The sequence below is a fragment of the Alnus glutinosa genome, chromosome 9 (genome assembly GCF_958979055.1).
Source record: "Alnus glutinosa chromosome 9, dhAlnGlut1.1, whole genome shotgun sequence".
In the NCBI taxonomy this organism is placed as follows: Eukaryota; Viridiplantae; Streptophyta; class Magnoliopsida; order Fagales; family Betulaceae; genus Alnus; species Alnus glutinosa.
The window spans coordinates 1,140,093-1,155,090 of record NC_084894.1 but is presented as its reverse complement, the minus strand read 5'-3'; the positions used below and the strand labels follow the sequence as shown (position 1 = coordinate 1,155,090).

Here is a 14,998-nt window from a genome sequence, read left to right as displayed (position 1 = left end):
TATATATATATAAAGCCAAATTTTAAGTAAATTAAACATAACCCAGTTTTTATATTTTTATTATTCCCTTCAAATTAAATATCAATAAGCAAAATTGTAAAGGAAGTTTTTAATTTGGAAAAAAAAAAAAAAAAAAAAAAAAAAAAGGTCTCAGTTGCTGTACTGAAATTAGAAATTTCAGTTGAATGAATTGTGTGCTTCTTGGCGTTTTCGCTTGGCTTTACCTGGATGACATAGTTCTTGAAGCTAACATTCTCTTTCTCCTTTTGTTAAAACAACCCACTATAACTAATATAGTAGCTCACTAACTGTTATGCAAAACACATTATATTCTACACAAAACACATTCTGTTAAATGCTACACAATTCAAATGAAACGCATATCTTCTAGACTTTTATAATGCTATCTAGTTATATTGATATAAATCCTCATTTTACGTTATATTTGCCATGCATCCTTAGGAAATTGAGCTTTGTTAGGCTTGTGACTCTTCAAGTCCACACCCGTCTTCTTTCAATGTACTGGTTTACTAAACCCCTTTCAAGCATTTACTTTGAACAAAACATTTACTTTGAACAAAACATTTGCAACTTTGTAAAGCTCCTTCTATTGTTACCTTTCTTAGACATTTCCGTTGATACTCGTAAAATATTAAAAGAAAAGGTTTTGACAAAGTATCGTTAATTCCAAATGAGATAAAACTAGTTGAAGAGATGATAAAAGGGAAAGGGCCGGGCTAAAGGCCTAAAGGGCAAAAAAAATTTCTTGTTAAGGGCCAATAGGGAAAAAAATACTTTTTTTTTTTTTTTTTACCTTAAAATTTTTTTCTTCTTAAAAGTTTGCTTATTGTTTAAGCATGAGCTAGAGTCCCATTTGCTACATTGAGATTAATTTTGAGATTATAAGAGTGACGTAGCGAAAGCGAGTTGGTGAAGGCATGAAGGAAAATTGTGTTTCACTCACAAAGTCTCCACACACGTTGAAAAGTGAAAACCAAGAACTGAAAAAAAATAATAAAATAATAATAATTCCAGAAATTGGGGGGCTCCCTTCCTCCCTCCGTCACTGGCTAGCTAGATGGCTTGAGTAGTGAAGGTAAGAGAATTTCTTTCAACTAGGATATTGTATAAGTCTTAAATATATCTTAATTTGTTATTCAGTGAGACTGGATTATTTAAATGAATTTATCAAGAAATTATAATTATAATATTGAATAGTCCATAGTAACAAAATAAATGTGACCTTAACGAAAAGGTCAAGAATTTTAATTAGTAGGAAAGAAAAGAGATTGGATGTCTTGTTCATCGATCCTTGTCCAAATTAAACTCCTAGTTGTAGTGTTACCTAATCGCTCAAAAAATCTTTCTCCAAAATGATTTGTAATTTTGTACCGGTGGGTCATGCCGATCTTCTAACTAATGTTGACGATTAATCTTAATCAACCATCGAGTCAATTTTTATTTTTTAAAATAGAAAATGAAGAGGAAAAAAAGTACACATAATTTTTTCAAACTAAAACTTAACCCGCAATGTCTCCCTCCCCCGAACTAAAGAAGGCATCAATGTCCCCTTTAAATTACCAAAAAAATTACAATGTACCTTTTTTTATCCCACAAAAAGAGAAAATGCCCTTAATTTTTTTTTAATAAAATAAAAATACCCTTAAAAGTTCATAAAAAAAAAAAGTGGGTTGTTGTGGGTCTTCACACAAGACCAACAACCAATTAATGTTGTGGGTCTAGTAACCCACGGTGGCGCCCGCGGCCGTTGTGAACCACAACAGTGTCATGGGTCTAATGAGGATCCACATCAACTTTCATGACTATATGTCATTTGGGAACGTTGCAATTTTGTGGTGGGAGAGGGACACACATGAAATCTTTAATTTGGGAGAACATTGCAAATTGAGCATTCGTTATAAGGGGATATATGTACTTTAATTTTTTTTAAAAAAAATTAAGAATTAGTTTGGATTACCACGTCAGCATCGTAGAATAGTTGTGAGATACAAATATAGTCAGGGAGAGAGGGGGGGGGGGGGGGGCTGGCAGGGGCCATGGCCCCCTCCCAATTTCCTAAAAAAAACAAAATTTATTAGGTGGAAATTTTTTTTTTCTAAAAAATTAAAAAATATAAGGTAAAAATAAAAATTTAGATTATTTGGCCCTACCAAATTTTTTTTTTTTTTGCCATTAGTCCTTGCCCATAAGAACTTCTGGCTCCGTCCCTTATATAGTTTTCATCATCAATAGTGTTACTCTTTACACTTATTTATCATCCGCTGATGTGATGTTTTTTAAGCGGTTTTTATTTTTTATTATAAGTTACTCAAATGAAAAGCCACTTTAAAATACAGTACTACCCACCTAAAATGGGTAAACAGTAACAAATAACAATAGTAGTCTTTTAGCATTACACATTACTATATAAAAGTATTCGTATCCTCCATTAATTGAAATTGAATCTTCTCTATGTTCAAAGAGTTCGAACAAAAATTGTTAGATCGAGTCCACTATACATCGAATAAAACGAACAAAAAAAAATAAAAAATAAAAATCGTACAGCCCACATCGTCTGAACATTTCCATTCAAGCTTAAAAGTATTAGGGTTGACTATTCTAGTCATCTGCATAATTAAGCTCGCGGTTAGATAGCTGCCAGCCGGCCCAGCCAGCTGCCACCCAGCCACCCATTCGCACCTACTACTCGCGCTAGCTCTTTCCTATATAAAGGGTGCATCCCGCGTAAGAGCAAGCATAAAATCCTACATTCCAAGCGACAGTCTCCCTAGCTTCTTTCCTTAATCCCAACTATGTCTTCCTTTTTACTTAAGCTGGCAATTATGTCTGCTATTTTGTTGTTGCCGAGGTCCAACGCTCAACTGAGCTCCACGTTTTATGCTACCACATGCCCGAATGTGTCAGCAGTTGTACGTGGGGTGATTGAGGAGGCTGCAAAAAACGACGTCCGAATTGGTGCCAAACTCATCCGCCTTCATTTCCACGATTGCTTTGTTGATGTGAGTTCGATCTTCTCAATCTCATCTTTCGTGTGTAGTGTATAAACTACGTATACGTACCACTTTATTAAATTTCATGTTTTGATATCGTAAACTCAAAGGAACCACCTTAATACTCTTTATAGTTTCTTTCACTATTCTTTTTCTTATTTTTTGACAGTATATATATATATATATACTAACGAATATATATTTAACTGCATGTATTGGGTGTACGTAGGGCTGTGATGGCTCCATTTTGCTAGACAATGCTGAAGGCATAGACAGCGAGAAAGAAGCAGATCCTAATAAAGACTCAGTAGATGGATTTTCAGTGGTTGATGACATCAAAACTGCGGTAGAGAATGTTTGCCCGGGAGTAGTTTCCTGCGCAGATATCTTAGCCATTGCTTCTCAGATATCTGTTTCTTTGGTAATTAATTCCATTGCAATTCTCCGATAAAGATAACGTAGACGTAGCTTTTCTTGAATCTTTTCTTGTTTTTATAATTATAATTATACACTTAAACTTTAAAAAATATTAATTTAGTGGATTCATTTTTCAATTTTTTTTTTTTTTTTAATTTTACCCTTATTTAGATTTTTTTCTATTTAAATTCTTTCAAAATTCTTAAAATACCCCATTTTTAAAAAACAAAATATTAAAAAAAAAAAAATCAAAGATTCTAAAAAATAAGAGCGGTATTATAGAAATTTTGGCGCCCATCCAATAAGATTTAATGAAAAATTCTAATGGACAAGTAAAATTAAAAAACAAAAAATAAAAGATGAATAACATGATAATTATTGCAGGGAGGAGGCCAAACATGGGATGTTCAACTGGGAAGACGAGATGGCAGGACTGCGAACAGGGCAGGAGCTAATAGTAATCTTCCAAGTCCTTCGGAAACCCTTGAAGGGATTAAAGACAAATTTAGCGACGTGGGACTAGATACTACTGACCTAGTTGCTTTATCTGGTAACTTAAATGAATCATACATATAAGCTAATTATCCAATTATAAGGAGAAAAATTTCACTTATCAAATTTAATTTTTTATTACTTTTACAATCATACCTTTAAACTTTAAAAAGTGTCAATTTAATGTGTCATTCTTTTAATTTTTTTCAATTTTATCCAGGAACGGAACCAATATTTGATGTGAGGGGAGACAAGACTAAGAAATGAAATTTTTTAAGGGTAAAAAATTAATTGGGGGGGTCAAACTCATAAAAATAAATAAAATTTTAGGGAATTTTTTTGTTTTTTGTTTTTTTTTTTTAAAAAAAAAAGATATTTTTTAAAAAAATTGTGGGTATAGATGCGGGCCCAGTTTCGCCCCTGATTTCACCAATATGTTAGGATCTTTCGTTAAATCTTGTCAAAATTTTAAAAATACCTATATTTTTTTATTAAAATAAACATATATATATACAAAAATTCAAGCATTTTTGTAAATTCTGTTAAATCTTAACCACGCCTAAATCCTTACAATTTTTTTTTCCTTAAAAAAATGAATATTTTAAGAATTTTAACACCATACCCCTCCGTTAGGATTTAACGAAAAATTCTAAAGAGAGATGAAATTGAAAAAAGTAAAAAAAAAATAAAAAAAAATTGAAAGATGAGTACACTAAATTGACACTAACTTTTTAAAGTTTTATGGATTTAATTACAAAAGTGATGAAAGATCAATACTAAGTACATAGTAAATGAAAATTTTCCAATTATAAAATTACGAGTAATTAATATTGCTATTCTTCGCATTTCAATATTTATTATGTCCATTTTGCACCGACTAATGTCTCGTGTTTTACGTACAGGTGCGCATACATTTGGAAGGGCACGATGCAAGTCCTTCAATCACCGCCTTTACGACTTCGAGAGCACAGGAAACCCAGACCCCAGCATAGACGCAACATACTTAGAAACGCTTCGTCAAACATGTCCTCAAGGTGGGAATGAGAATACGTTAACCGACCTTGATCAGGCGACGGCGAATGACTTCGATAATAACTACTTCACGAACCTGCAAAACAACAAAGGGCTTCTCCAAACTGATCAAGAGCTGTTTTCGACAACTGGAGCTGACACAATTGAAATCGTAAACCGTTTTGCTAGTAGCCAGAGTGACTTCTTTGACAGCTTTGGTCAATCCATGATCAATATGGGAAATATAAGCCCCCTGACCGGAAGCAATGGAGAGATTAGGTCAGATTGTAAAAGGGTCAACTAATCAAGTGTTTGAAACTAGCTAGCTAGCAAGCTTTTTTAGGATATTAATTACCCAATCAAATATATATATATATATATATATTTCAATCCCCAAGGAGGTAATGGGTACAAGTTTTTGTTTTGTTTGTGATCTTCTATATATATTGGTATTAGTCTAAGAGAAGTAAGAACAATTGTGTACTTGCTATGATTTTTGGGTACATGTATTTTATTTTTTATTTTTTTTGATAAAATTTGCAACTTGGGATCTAAGATAATAAATTTTGGGGAGAACTTCACTTATAACTATTGAATTAATTTTCACCCATTTTGAAAGAAGGTACCTAAACTTTAAAACATCTCAATTTAGGATATCCATTTTTTTATAAAGTTTCAATCTTGATCATCCGTTAAAATTTTCCGTTAAATTCTGTTAAAATTTCCAAAATACCCCTATTTTTTTTTCGGAAAAAAAAAATTACTAGGATTTAAGTGTTGGTTAAAATTTAACGGAATTCGTAAAAATACCCATACCTGAGTATTTTATAAAATTTTTTAAAAAAGATAAACACGGGTATTTTGAAAATTTTGAGAGGATTTAATAGAAAATTTTAACAGATGACTGAGATTGAAACTTTCTGAAAAATAGATACCCTAAATTGAGACGTTTTAAAATTTAGGTATCATCTTACCCTAAATTGAATTGAGACGTTTTAAAATTTATGTATCATCTTTCAAAAAGGATAAAAGTTCAAAGGTTATAAGTGAAATTCTCCCTAAATTTTGTTAATTTTTAGTGGGCTAGTGGAAGATTATAGTGTGTTTTTGTTTGACTTTTATGTTTGTATGGTTAATCTCGAAGTACTTTGTAGAAATTTTGGAAGGATCTCTTATAAGTCAGATATTTATAACTACGGAACGATGGTTTTTGCAATGATTAATTGCGCAAAGAATGAATATAGATCTCGAGATTGATCGTTTGTTTGCTTTTTCGTTCTTTTCCTTTTTGTATTGGTTCCACAGCAACCAGATGATGCATTAATGTACAAAACAACAGTTAACATTTTTCTGGTGAATTGGGATTGGTGATTTGTTCTGTATGTGATTTTTGTAGTGTTTGATATATATATATATATATATATATATTACAATTATTTGTAATATGAATGCCACTATTGGATTCATAAATAATAGAAAAGAAAATAAGCCAAAGGCCTTGAATTTACTGTGAAAAGTTTCTTTCTGTAGTCAATACGTTGTAATAATTCTGAATTTTCTTTCACTTTTGTTGCTGAGAATGTGTGGGAAATAGTAAAGCTAGAATTTCTTTATCTTGGAATTTTTTGAAAAAAAAAAGATAGAAAGAAATCCTTTTCATTATTATTATTCTTTTCTATGAAGATTCACTGAAAATTTTGTCTAAATTAAATTATTTAAAAAATAATAATAATATTTGCGCTATCACCTATCACTAAACATCATATAATTTCTTAAATTTGTTCAACACCAATAACAAAGCAAGATTAGAATATCATTTGACAATTGTTTTACAAAAACATGAAAGTCAAACTATCTAAATAATAACATGTTTAACTAGTTAAGCACGGTTTCTTTCGTCGATTCTCAAGAACTTTCATTTGGCGGTGATGAATATATTCTTTTTGAATTTTAGACAAGCCACTTGTATCCATCAGCATAATTTTGTCATCTTCTCTCGCTTGTTCTGCTTGAAGCTTTTCTTATTTAAATCGAAGCGTCTCTCGCTCGTGCATATTATGAAGTTTCTCTTGCTCTTGAATAGATGTTTCTTCAATAAGTTTACTTTTCCTCTCATTCATTTTCTTCCTCTCTTCCTTTATTTCATTTAGTGTCTCCACAACATCTACACTTGCACTATTTTTGCTCTTTCATTTATTCAATCGCTCCTTTTCGGCCTTCCGGCCTTGTGGTATCTCCAAATCTACAAAGTGATTGGTAGAGCTATCATCATCCTCTAGATTTATCAGATCTAGAGTAGGAGAATATGTCGTTGCAAATGTTCTTTTTCTCGATTTTTTCTTGCATTAATCCATTGAGGTTGGCACCTCAACACATTCCAACAATGTTCAAATTGAAATGAAATTTTCTCAAATTCTTGAAACATAAGTTTCGCCTTAATAATCTGCAAATTAAAAGTAAAAAAAAATAGAAAACGATTAGACCCCTATCACTAATGGTGGGTTGATGCATTGACACAACATTCAATAGAACATATACCTTGTCTTGCTCATTCAATCCACTTTGATGCATTGACTCAATCTGTGATAAATATCCACAAAACTTTTTTGTACTAGTATGAATTGATAAATATCCACAAAACTTTTTTGTACTCGTATGAATTGCTGACCATCGATGCGTTAGAGATACCTCAGTACGTTCAGAAATGAATGTCTTATTCTCGTGAAGGTACTCCCAAATTCTCCAAAAGTATGTCTTGTGTTCTTGCTCGTTTCCTTTTACTGAATCCAAACAAGTATTTAGCCACGCAGATACAAAGAGATTATCTTCTTTTATGGTGAAGTTGCTACCCCGTGATTTCTTAGCACTAGATTCTATTTCTACTTGAGATGGAGACATTTGACCCATTAGATTTGGAGATCCCATCAATTCATTATCAAGGCGAGACTCCTCATATAAGAGATTTGTGAAGTAATCGTCTTCTTGCATTTGCCAATCCATTAACTAAAATGCAAACAATAAAGTAAATTAGGAATGACCATTACTATGATATGATAAAATCCAACATAATTGTGACAATTACTACTCCCTTAGAGATTGTCTAGCAAGATCGAACATATCAAAATATCTTCCAAGCTCAACAGGAAGCTCCTTTCCATTAGAGTTCTTGAGCTGGTTCTAGAAACCTCTAAACTCTAAAAATAGTAACAACATTCAGAACAACAGAAGACCAGCTAAAGAACTCTTGACAGCAACATGACTACAACTGCACCCTGGAGATTTTCTATCATTCACTCTCAACCTATGAAAAAACAAAATCTTAAAACGAACCACCAATTCTATTTAAGCATTTCGCATCAGCTGCAACTACCCAAACATCATCTTCCACAATTTTGCACAAACCCGCCATTTGGCTGCTGAGAAGCAGGAAATTAACTCCGTGAAAAGTTCTTAGAACACATTATAGCAAAACTTGTTCAGATTCTGATACCTAGCAGCAATCCATTCATGGCTATCCAACAAAAGGAACCAACCCCATTAACTCTTTAACCAATAACCAGTGCACAAGCATGAGTTCACCCAATATGGCATAAGATTCACCGTTATCTGCTATATTCTGACATACCCCAAAAACAAGCAGCACAAGAAAACACATAAAACCCGTTCAAAAAGCCAAGAACCAACTACTGAACTGATACAACACTGCCAAATCCAAACATACAACAAACCCAATTGTTGAATCTAGTCAACCATCTATGTCAAACCATCAGTCATCAAATTACTACTTACACCACAAAGAAGAATGATAATGCTGAAATTAAAGAATCAAATCACGCCAACTTCAGCATGCAAACACATTCAACTCACACTCAACCCAGAACCCCCGTTTTAGTAGCCACTCATTCCACAACCCACTCCAAAACCCAATTCACAAAACTCTACAAAGGCACCAACTTTTGCACCGAAAATCGAACCCATAGCCCCATATCTCAGCAATCAAGCAACATTCCCACCAAAATGAGCATGAAAGCACATATGGTTCTGTTAGAGAATATATGTATATACTAAGGGTATTTTAGTCTTTGTATTGCCTTTAGGGTTATTATATTGTTTTTGCTTGTTTTGTCTTGTTCTCTGTACAGAACATTATGTGAAAATGAAAACAGAGCAACCAGCGTGCGGCTGTAGCTCTCATTCTGTGTGTCTTTTGTTCTTTGATTGTCTTGAGTTTGTGCAAAACTATCAGGGTCAGCTGAGATTATACAAATAAACAAATACCCACAAAGTACCAACCAAGAAATGAGCAGAAAACGCAGTACCGAGATGAAAGGAGGAGGCTTTGGAGCGGTAGCATGCTCGTTTTGCTCACGGAGAGCTCCTTCGTGAGGGAGAAAGAGCTGCAGAGGGAGGCTTTGGAGCAGAGGAGTGAGAGAGAGACTATGTTAACAATAATAAATGAAGATGCTACAGTAATTCTTTACTAGTAAAGAGTCACTGTAGCATTATGTTGGTTTAAAGATTTTGAAGAGAGTGTTGGGAGCAGGGTTTTGGGGTCTTAAAATAGCCAAAATTTAAAGATTTTGTTCTTTTAGAGTCTATTGGAGATACTCTTACACGCTAGAATAGATAACGGAATAGGAGTTGACTAGTAACTAGGAAGAAACAGAATCCGAATCCACAACCTTGAATTAGAAATTTTAGTATGAAGGAACATTGGAGTATCACCGCCACATCGTTGTCTTCTCAAGGAGATTAAGATATTAATTACTCAAACAAAGGTCTTTGGACAAATTTTACCCATATCAGATAGAAAGGAAAATAAACAAGATTCTTATTTCAAATATGAAATTTAAATTACATACTAGTTAAATAAGGGTCTTTAGGACATATTTTACCCAGATCAGGAAAAGCAAAATAAACATTTTTATTTTTTTATTTGAGACTTTAAGTTGCACTGTTTAGTCATACAGAACACTGACTAAACAGTCAAAGTTCAGAAGCGGAAGTTCGAAAAGATGTATGGGGAGGGAGCCCATGAAACTCTGACATTATTCTATAAACTTTGGAAAGGGCTGCGTAAACAAGCAACAGAAGTACAACACATAATTGGGAAGAGGTTTGTTGAGCTTTAAGAGAGACCAATAACCTTTCCGGTGGCTGTGTCAAGATCAATGTCGTAAAAGCAAGGCCTTGTTGGGAGCCCTGGCATTGTGCTCATTGTCCCAACTAAAGGATAGATAAATCCAGCTCCAATGCTAGCCCTCAAATCCCTTATTGGCAAGATAAATCCACTTGGGGCTCCTTTCTCAGAGGCATTGTGTGAAAAAGAATACTGTGTTTTCGCCATACAGATTGGCAGACCAGAAAACCCTTGCCTGCTGTACATCTCAATCTGCTTCTCTGCCTATTTACACAGAAAGAAAGAAAGAAAGAAAGAGAGAAAGAAAGATCGCAGAATCAGCTTGGAAGTACATTTCAATCAACAGAAAAGAAGAAAGAAATCTCATTGTCAGCCTTTGAGTGCATCTCAATATTTATGTCCAACTTGAGACTAAAACCCATAAAAGATGGGATTTGAAAAAATTGATCATGAAATTAAAAAGTGAACTAAAACAATATTAAACGAGTCAGGAGTTTACCTGCTGGGAGTATTCAACACCACTGGCACCATATGACCCGGCTATTGCCTCTATTTTTTCTTTGATACCAATATCCAGAGGATATAAGAACCTTAATGGTTGTGTGACATTCTCACAAGCTCTTTGAACTGAGATCCCGAGGTCAACCTGAAAAACATGATAATATTTATCAATTAGTAAAAAAGCCCATCTATTGCAAGTTTAAAAACATTAACTGTCATCTACATAGGCTCAGGGAGGAGAGAAATTCAGGATTTGACTGCTGCCAGCAATTCCATCTTCTCAGTTCAACAGATGCAATAGACAACAAACAATGACATACCAGGTGTGCTTAGAGCGCGAAGCTCCAAGATCAAACGCTACTGACACCTGAAGTGAAGTGTGTTTAGAGAAGTGATCCCAAAATGCATTCTTTTTTTTTATTTTTTCTATTTGAGCTTCTTGGAAAAGCCAAATGAGCTAAAAAGCATCCCTTTTTTATTTTTAAATTAATGGTTGCATCATGAAGCAATGGCAATGGACCATTCATTTGTCATGCAAACACTACTGTTCCAGTGTGCTACAACACACAAACATATATCTCATTACAAATGAAACCTTCGGGGATAAAATCTAGAAGTCAAACCTCTCTCTCTCTCTCTCTCTCTCTCTCTCTCTCTCTGGCGCTTTTAACAACAAGAGAAGTACATTCCTCTTGCTGGTTAGGGTGTATCTCTAGTGGCTCATGATGTCTGTTTCATCATATGGTGTTCTTGTCAAGAAATCTAACAAACAAAAATGGAGAAGATATGAAGATCAGGGACAAGCAGGAATAATTATGACTTACTGCTATACTTAAACGCCTCTTTTTATTAGGTTCAAGAAAATAAGTAAACAATATAGAGGCACATTCAAAATAAGGCTGGATTAGATGGGAGATTCAAGATTATCGAAGGACTAAAATTGGGGTTGCAATTTGGAGAAAGATGGTCTATGCTAGAGTTGGCAAGCAAATCAAGCTTCTTACTTGGGATAGAGCACATACTAGTTTTTTTTTTATAAGTACATACTAGTTATTGTCATACGAATTGATTTTTCTCTTATATGCTTTTATATTTTTCTAGTTATTATGTTTTAGTGAGTAGAGATTGATGGTCTCTTGGATTAATTAAGACTAATTAAGGGAAGAAAGTGACTAACCGCTCCTTTTCCACCATGGGCATGATGAGTACAAATTACTGCATCGTATGCCCCAGCAGCCAAAGCTGAATTTCTGACTGCGTTGAGTTCTGCCTCAGTATCAGTAGAGAACTTGTTCACAGCAACAACGACATTCACACTATAAGCCTTTGTGTTCAAAATATGTCTGGCCAGATTCACACAACCTGCTTCAACAAGAGCCACATTCTCAGTTAAGTAGGCACGATCAAGAGGCTTCCCAGCAACAACTTCTGGCCCGCCACCATGCATTTTCAAGGCCCTTATTGTAGCCACAATAACAGCACACTGAGGTGTCAAACCACTATATCGGCATTTTATATTCATGAACTTCTCAGTTCCAATATCAGCACCGAAACCTGCTTCTGTGACCACAAACCCTCCAGGTCCCACCAGTTTTATTGCAATCTTATCAGCCACAATAGAAGAATTCCCATGAGCAATATTTGCAAAAGGACCAGCGTGAACAAGAACTGGGGTTCCCTCAAGACTCTGCATTAAAGTAGGGTTAATAGCATCCTTCATGAGCACAGTCAAAGCACCTCCAACTCCAAGATCATCAGCAGTTATAGGGTCACCAGCCTTGCTATTTCCAATTACCATCTTCCCAAGCCTCTCTCTCATATCAGCTAGAGATGTTGTGAGGGCCAAAACTGCCATGATTTCACTGGCAACTGAGATATCAAATCCTGTTTCTCTCACCATCCCTTTTTCTTCTGGGCCCTGGCCAATAGTAATCTTCCTCAAGAATCGGTCATTAACATCCATTACTCTTCTCCATGTGACCGAATCAGGGTCAATATCAAGTCTAGCAAATTTCTTAACTTCTTGTGGTGTAAGATCCTCAGGCCTGGTCTTTGAGATACCAAGCTTCTTCAGACGCCTAAACATGATGTCACTAAAGCACCGTTTTCCTTCTTTGCCTGGTGGGCATAAACGGTTTAAGAGAGCCTTGTCTGATTGGGTTGACTCGTGGAATATCCGGGTATCAATGGCAGCAGCTAGAAGATTGTTTGCAGCTGTAATTGCGTGAATGTCTCCTGTTAGGTGAAGATTGAACTCATCCATTGGGATCACTTGACTGTAACCACCACCTGCCGCACCCCCTTTGATTCCAAAAGTAGGTCCTTGTGATGGTTGACGAAGGCAGGTAACAACCTAACATCAGAAACACAGAGAATTGCTGATCAGAATATTGTCTAATATGCTCCCAGTATAGAGTAACCAAATTGTGAGATGTTCTGAAGATTTTACATCCAAGCAATCACCATCATAATTCAAAATTCATGTTTGATTACAAGAGCCAGTCAACAAGAATTTTTAAGTTGGATAGCCAGAACCATAATTAACACATTCATTCTTTCTCAGACGAAGTGTGAATAAAAACTTCAGACTTAGCAGATACTGAATGAGCCGGTATTTAGTAAGAGATTGTTACTTGGTTAATTACATACAACCGAAACTTAGCTGAAGACCAGGAAACCTCGAAAGCTACCAGAACAAAGAAAGATTAGTAAGAGAATGGCAAAATACAATAAAGATTAAACACATATAACAACGGCACAGTTGTTAACGAGATCTTCTAAGTCCACCAAATCCGCATTTCCTCAGTTAATGCCTTCAATGGCTCATACCCCACAACTACTAATCAGGCATTTCATGTTAACCTACCCTCTTTGATTTTATGTAGTCGCACGTCTTCAAATCTTACTCGCATTCTGTTAAGGTTGTTAAACGGAATCGCTTGTCCATGCTCAGGCTCAGGCTCAGGCGCTCAGGCGCTCAGCTGCTTTATCAATCAAATGAGTGAAGCTCTAGATAAGAAAGAGCAAAAGCTCTAGCCTCTAGATAAGAAAGATCATCAGTAACTGTTCATTTTTCCCTTCTATAGGTAAAGGAAATAAATTTGACACAAAACCAAATGTTGGATTAGGTTAACGATAAACACAAGCCTGGCCAACATAAACATATCAATCATAAAAAGGTTTACTCCAGCGTCCAAGCCCAGCTCGACTATTTCTACACTGAGCTAGAATAAAATTAGATTAGCTTGGTTCATTTGCACCAAATCCTGCATTTCTTCTATTCTTAGCATACCCGAAATACAGCTTCTATAGAAATGGTCTTTATATTTTGGGAAAACTACATTTGCCCCCCTTTAATTACCATTATTTTTGCAATATCCCCCCAATGTTTCTATTTTTGCAATGTCCTTCCCAGTCTACCAATGAGGTTGCAACCCCTCATATTTTTGTTATCCTCTCTGATGTTTAAGAGCACCTTCCCGAACATTGAGTAGGCACAATCTCAACTTGTAGTGGTCGATAGTGCCATTTTCTAAAATAGAAGTGCATATAAAATGGTTAAAGCCTAAGGGGGGATATAATTCAAGACTTAACCTGATTGAAGACAACATAGAAATATGATCAAAATGTAAGTACTAAAGCAATTACCTTCTTATCAAGAAAAGCTCCCAATGCTTGACAAAGCCCAACAGTTGTAGTAGACTTGCCTTCTCCAAGAGGAGTAGGAGTAATCCCTCCAACCACCACATAGTATCCATCTCTAAATCCTTCAAGCTCATTAAGCACAGATAACAAAACCTGCACAGCACAACACCCCAAACCATTCAATCCACAACAACTTACATTAAACAAAAACTGGGTCAACCTTCCATTCGCTTGCTCTATCATTGCCTTCTCGATTGAAAAGAAAATAAAACTCAAGCAAAAGAAACCCAGGTCAATCAAATCAATGTTCTTGATCTCAACCAAAGAAAAAAAAAAAAAAAAGAATTAAACTTTATAGTAAAAGACAACAATCAATTGCATTCAAGAGGAGTTTCAGTATATAATCACCTTGGCCTTGTATTTCCCATAAAGATCATAGTGTTCGGGACTCAAATTGAGCTCCTCGGCAATCACAGATATGTGGAGAGGCTCAACCGAGTGGGCAATGTCTATGTCTGCCGGGACGGGGGACACCACCTGCAGCTTCCTCAATGCCTTTGATGAACTCATTTTCAAGAATTCAATTTTCTGGGTTCAAATTTTTTTGTGGCCTTTTTCCAGTTTTGCTTTCTATGATTTTTATGAATCCCTGCCGGAATCTTTTCTTGATCTGAAATGTGTGAGGTGGAGAGATTATGTGAAACATATATAGATTTGTGTGTACTTTATCGGGTGGGGGGCAGAGGAATGATAGTGGTACATGTGAAGGTATAGCTGTGAC

General features: G+C 35.1%; 2 protein-coding genes across 2 annotated transcripts; one reads left to right on the top strand and one right to left on the bottom strand.

Annotated features, from left to right (window-relative positions):
- Positions 1 to 2,776: 2,776 nt before the first annotated feature.
- On the top strand, positions 2,777 to 5,323 carry LOC133877526 (peroxidase A2-like). Its single transcript, XM_062315860.1, has 4 exons — positions 2,777 to 3,020; positions 3,241 to 3,432; positions 3,813 to 3,978; positions 4,823 to 5,323. The coding sequence occupies exons 1-4, from the start codon at positions 2,814 to 2,816 to the stop codon at positions 5,233 to 5,235; spliced, it is 978 nt and encodes a 325-aa protein (XP_062171844.1). The 5' UTR covers positions 2,777 to 2,813; the 3' UTR covers positions 5,236 to 5,323.
- Positions 5,324 to 9,834: 4,511 nt separating this feature from the next.
- Positions 9,835 to 14,992, bottom strand: LOC133877438 (formate--tetrahydrofolate ligase). The gene is made up of 5 exons (XM_062315742.1): positions 14,626 to 14,992; positions 14,221 to 14,370; positions 11,750 to 12,925; positions 10,571 to 10,717; positions 9,835 to 10,335 (listed from the first exon to the last, which is right to left on the bottom strand). The coding sequence occupies exons 1-5, from the start codon at positions 14,785 to 14,787 to the stop codon at positions 10,060 to 10,062; spliced, it is 1,911 nt and encodes a 636-aa protein (XP_062171726.1). The 5' UTR covers positions 14,788 to 14,992; the 3' UTR covers positions 9,835 to 10,059.
- Between the last annotated feature and the right edge of the window lie 6 nt (positions 14,993 to 14,998).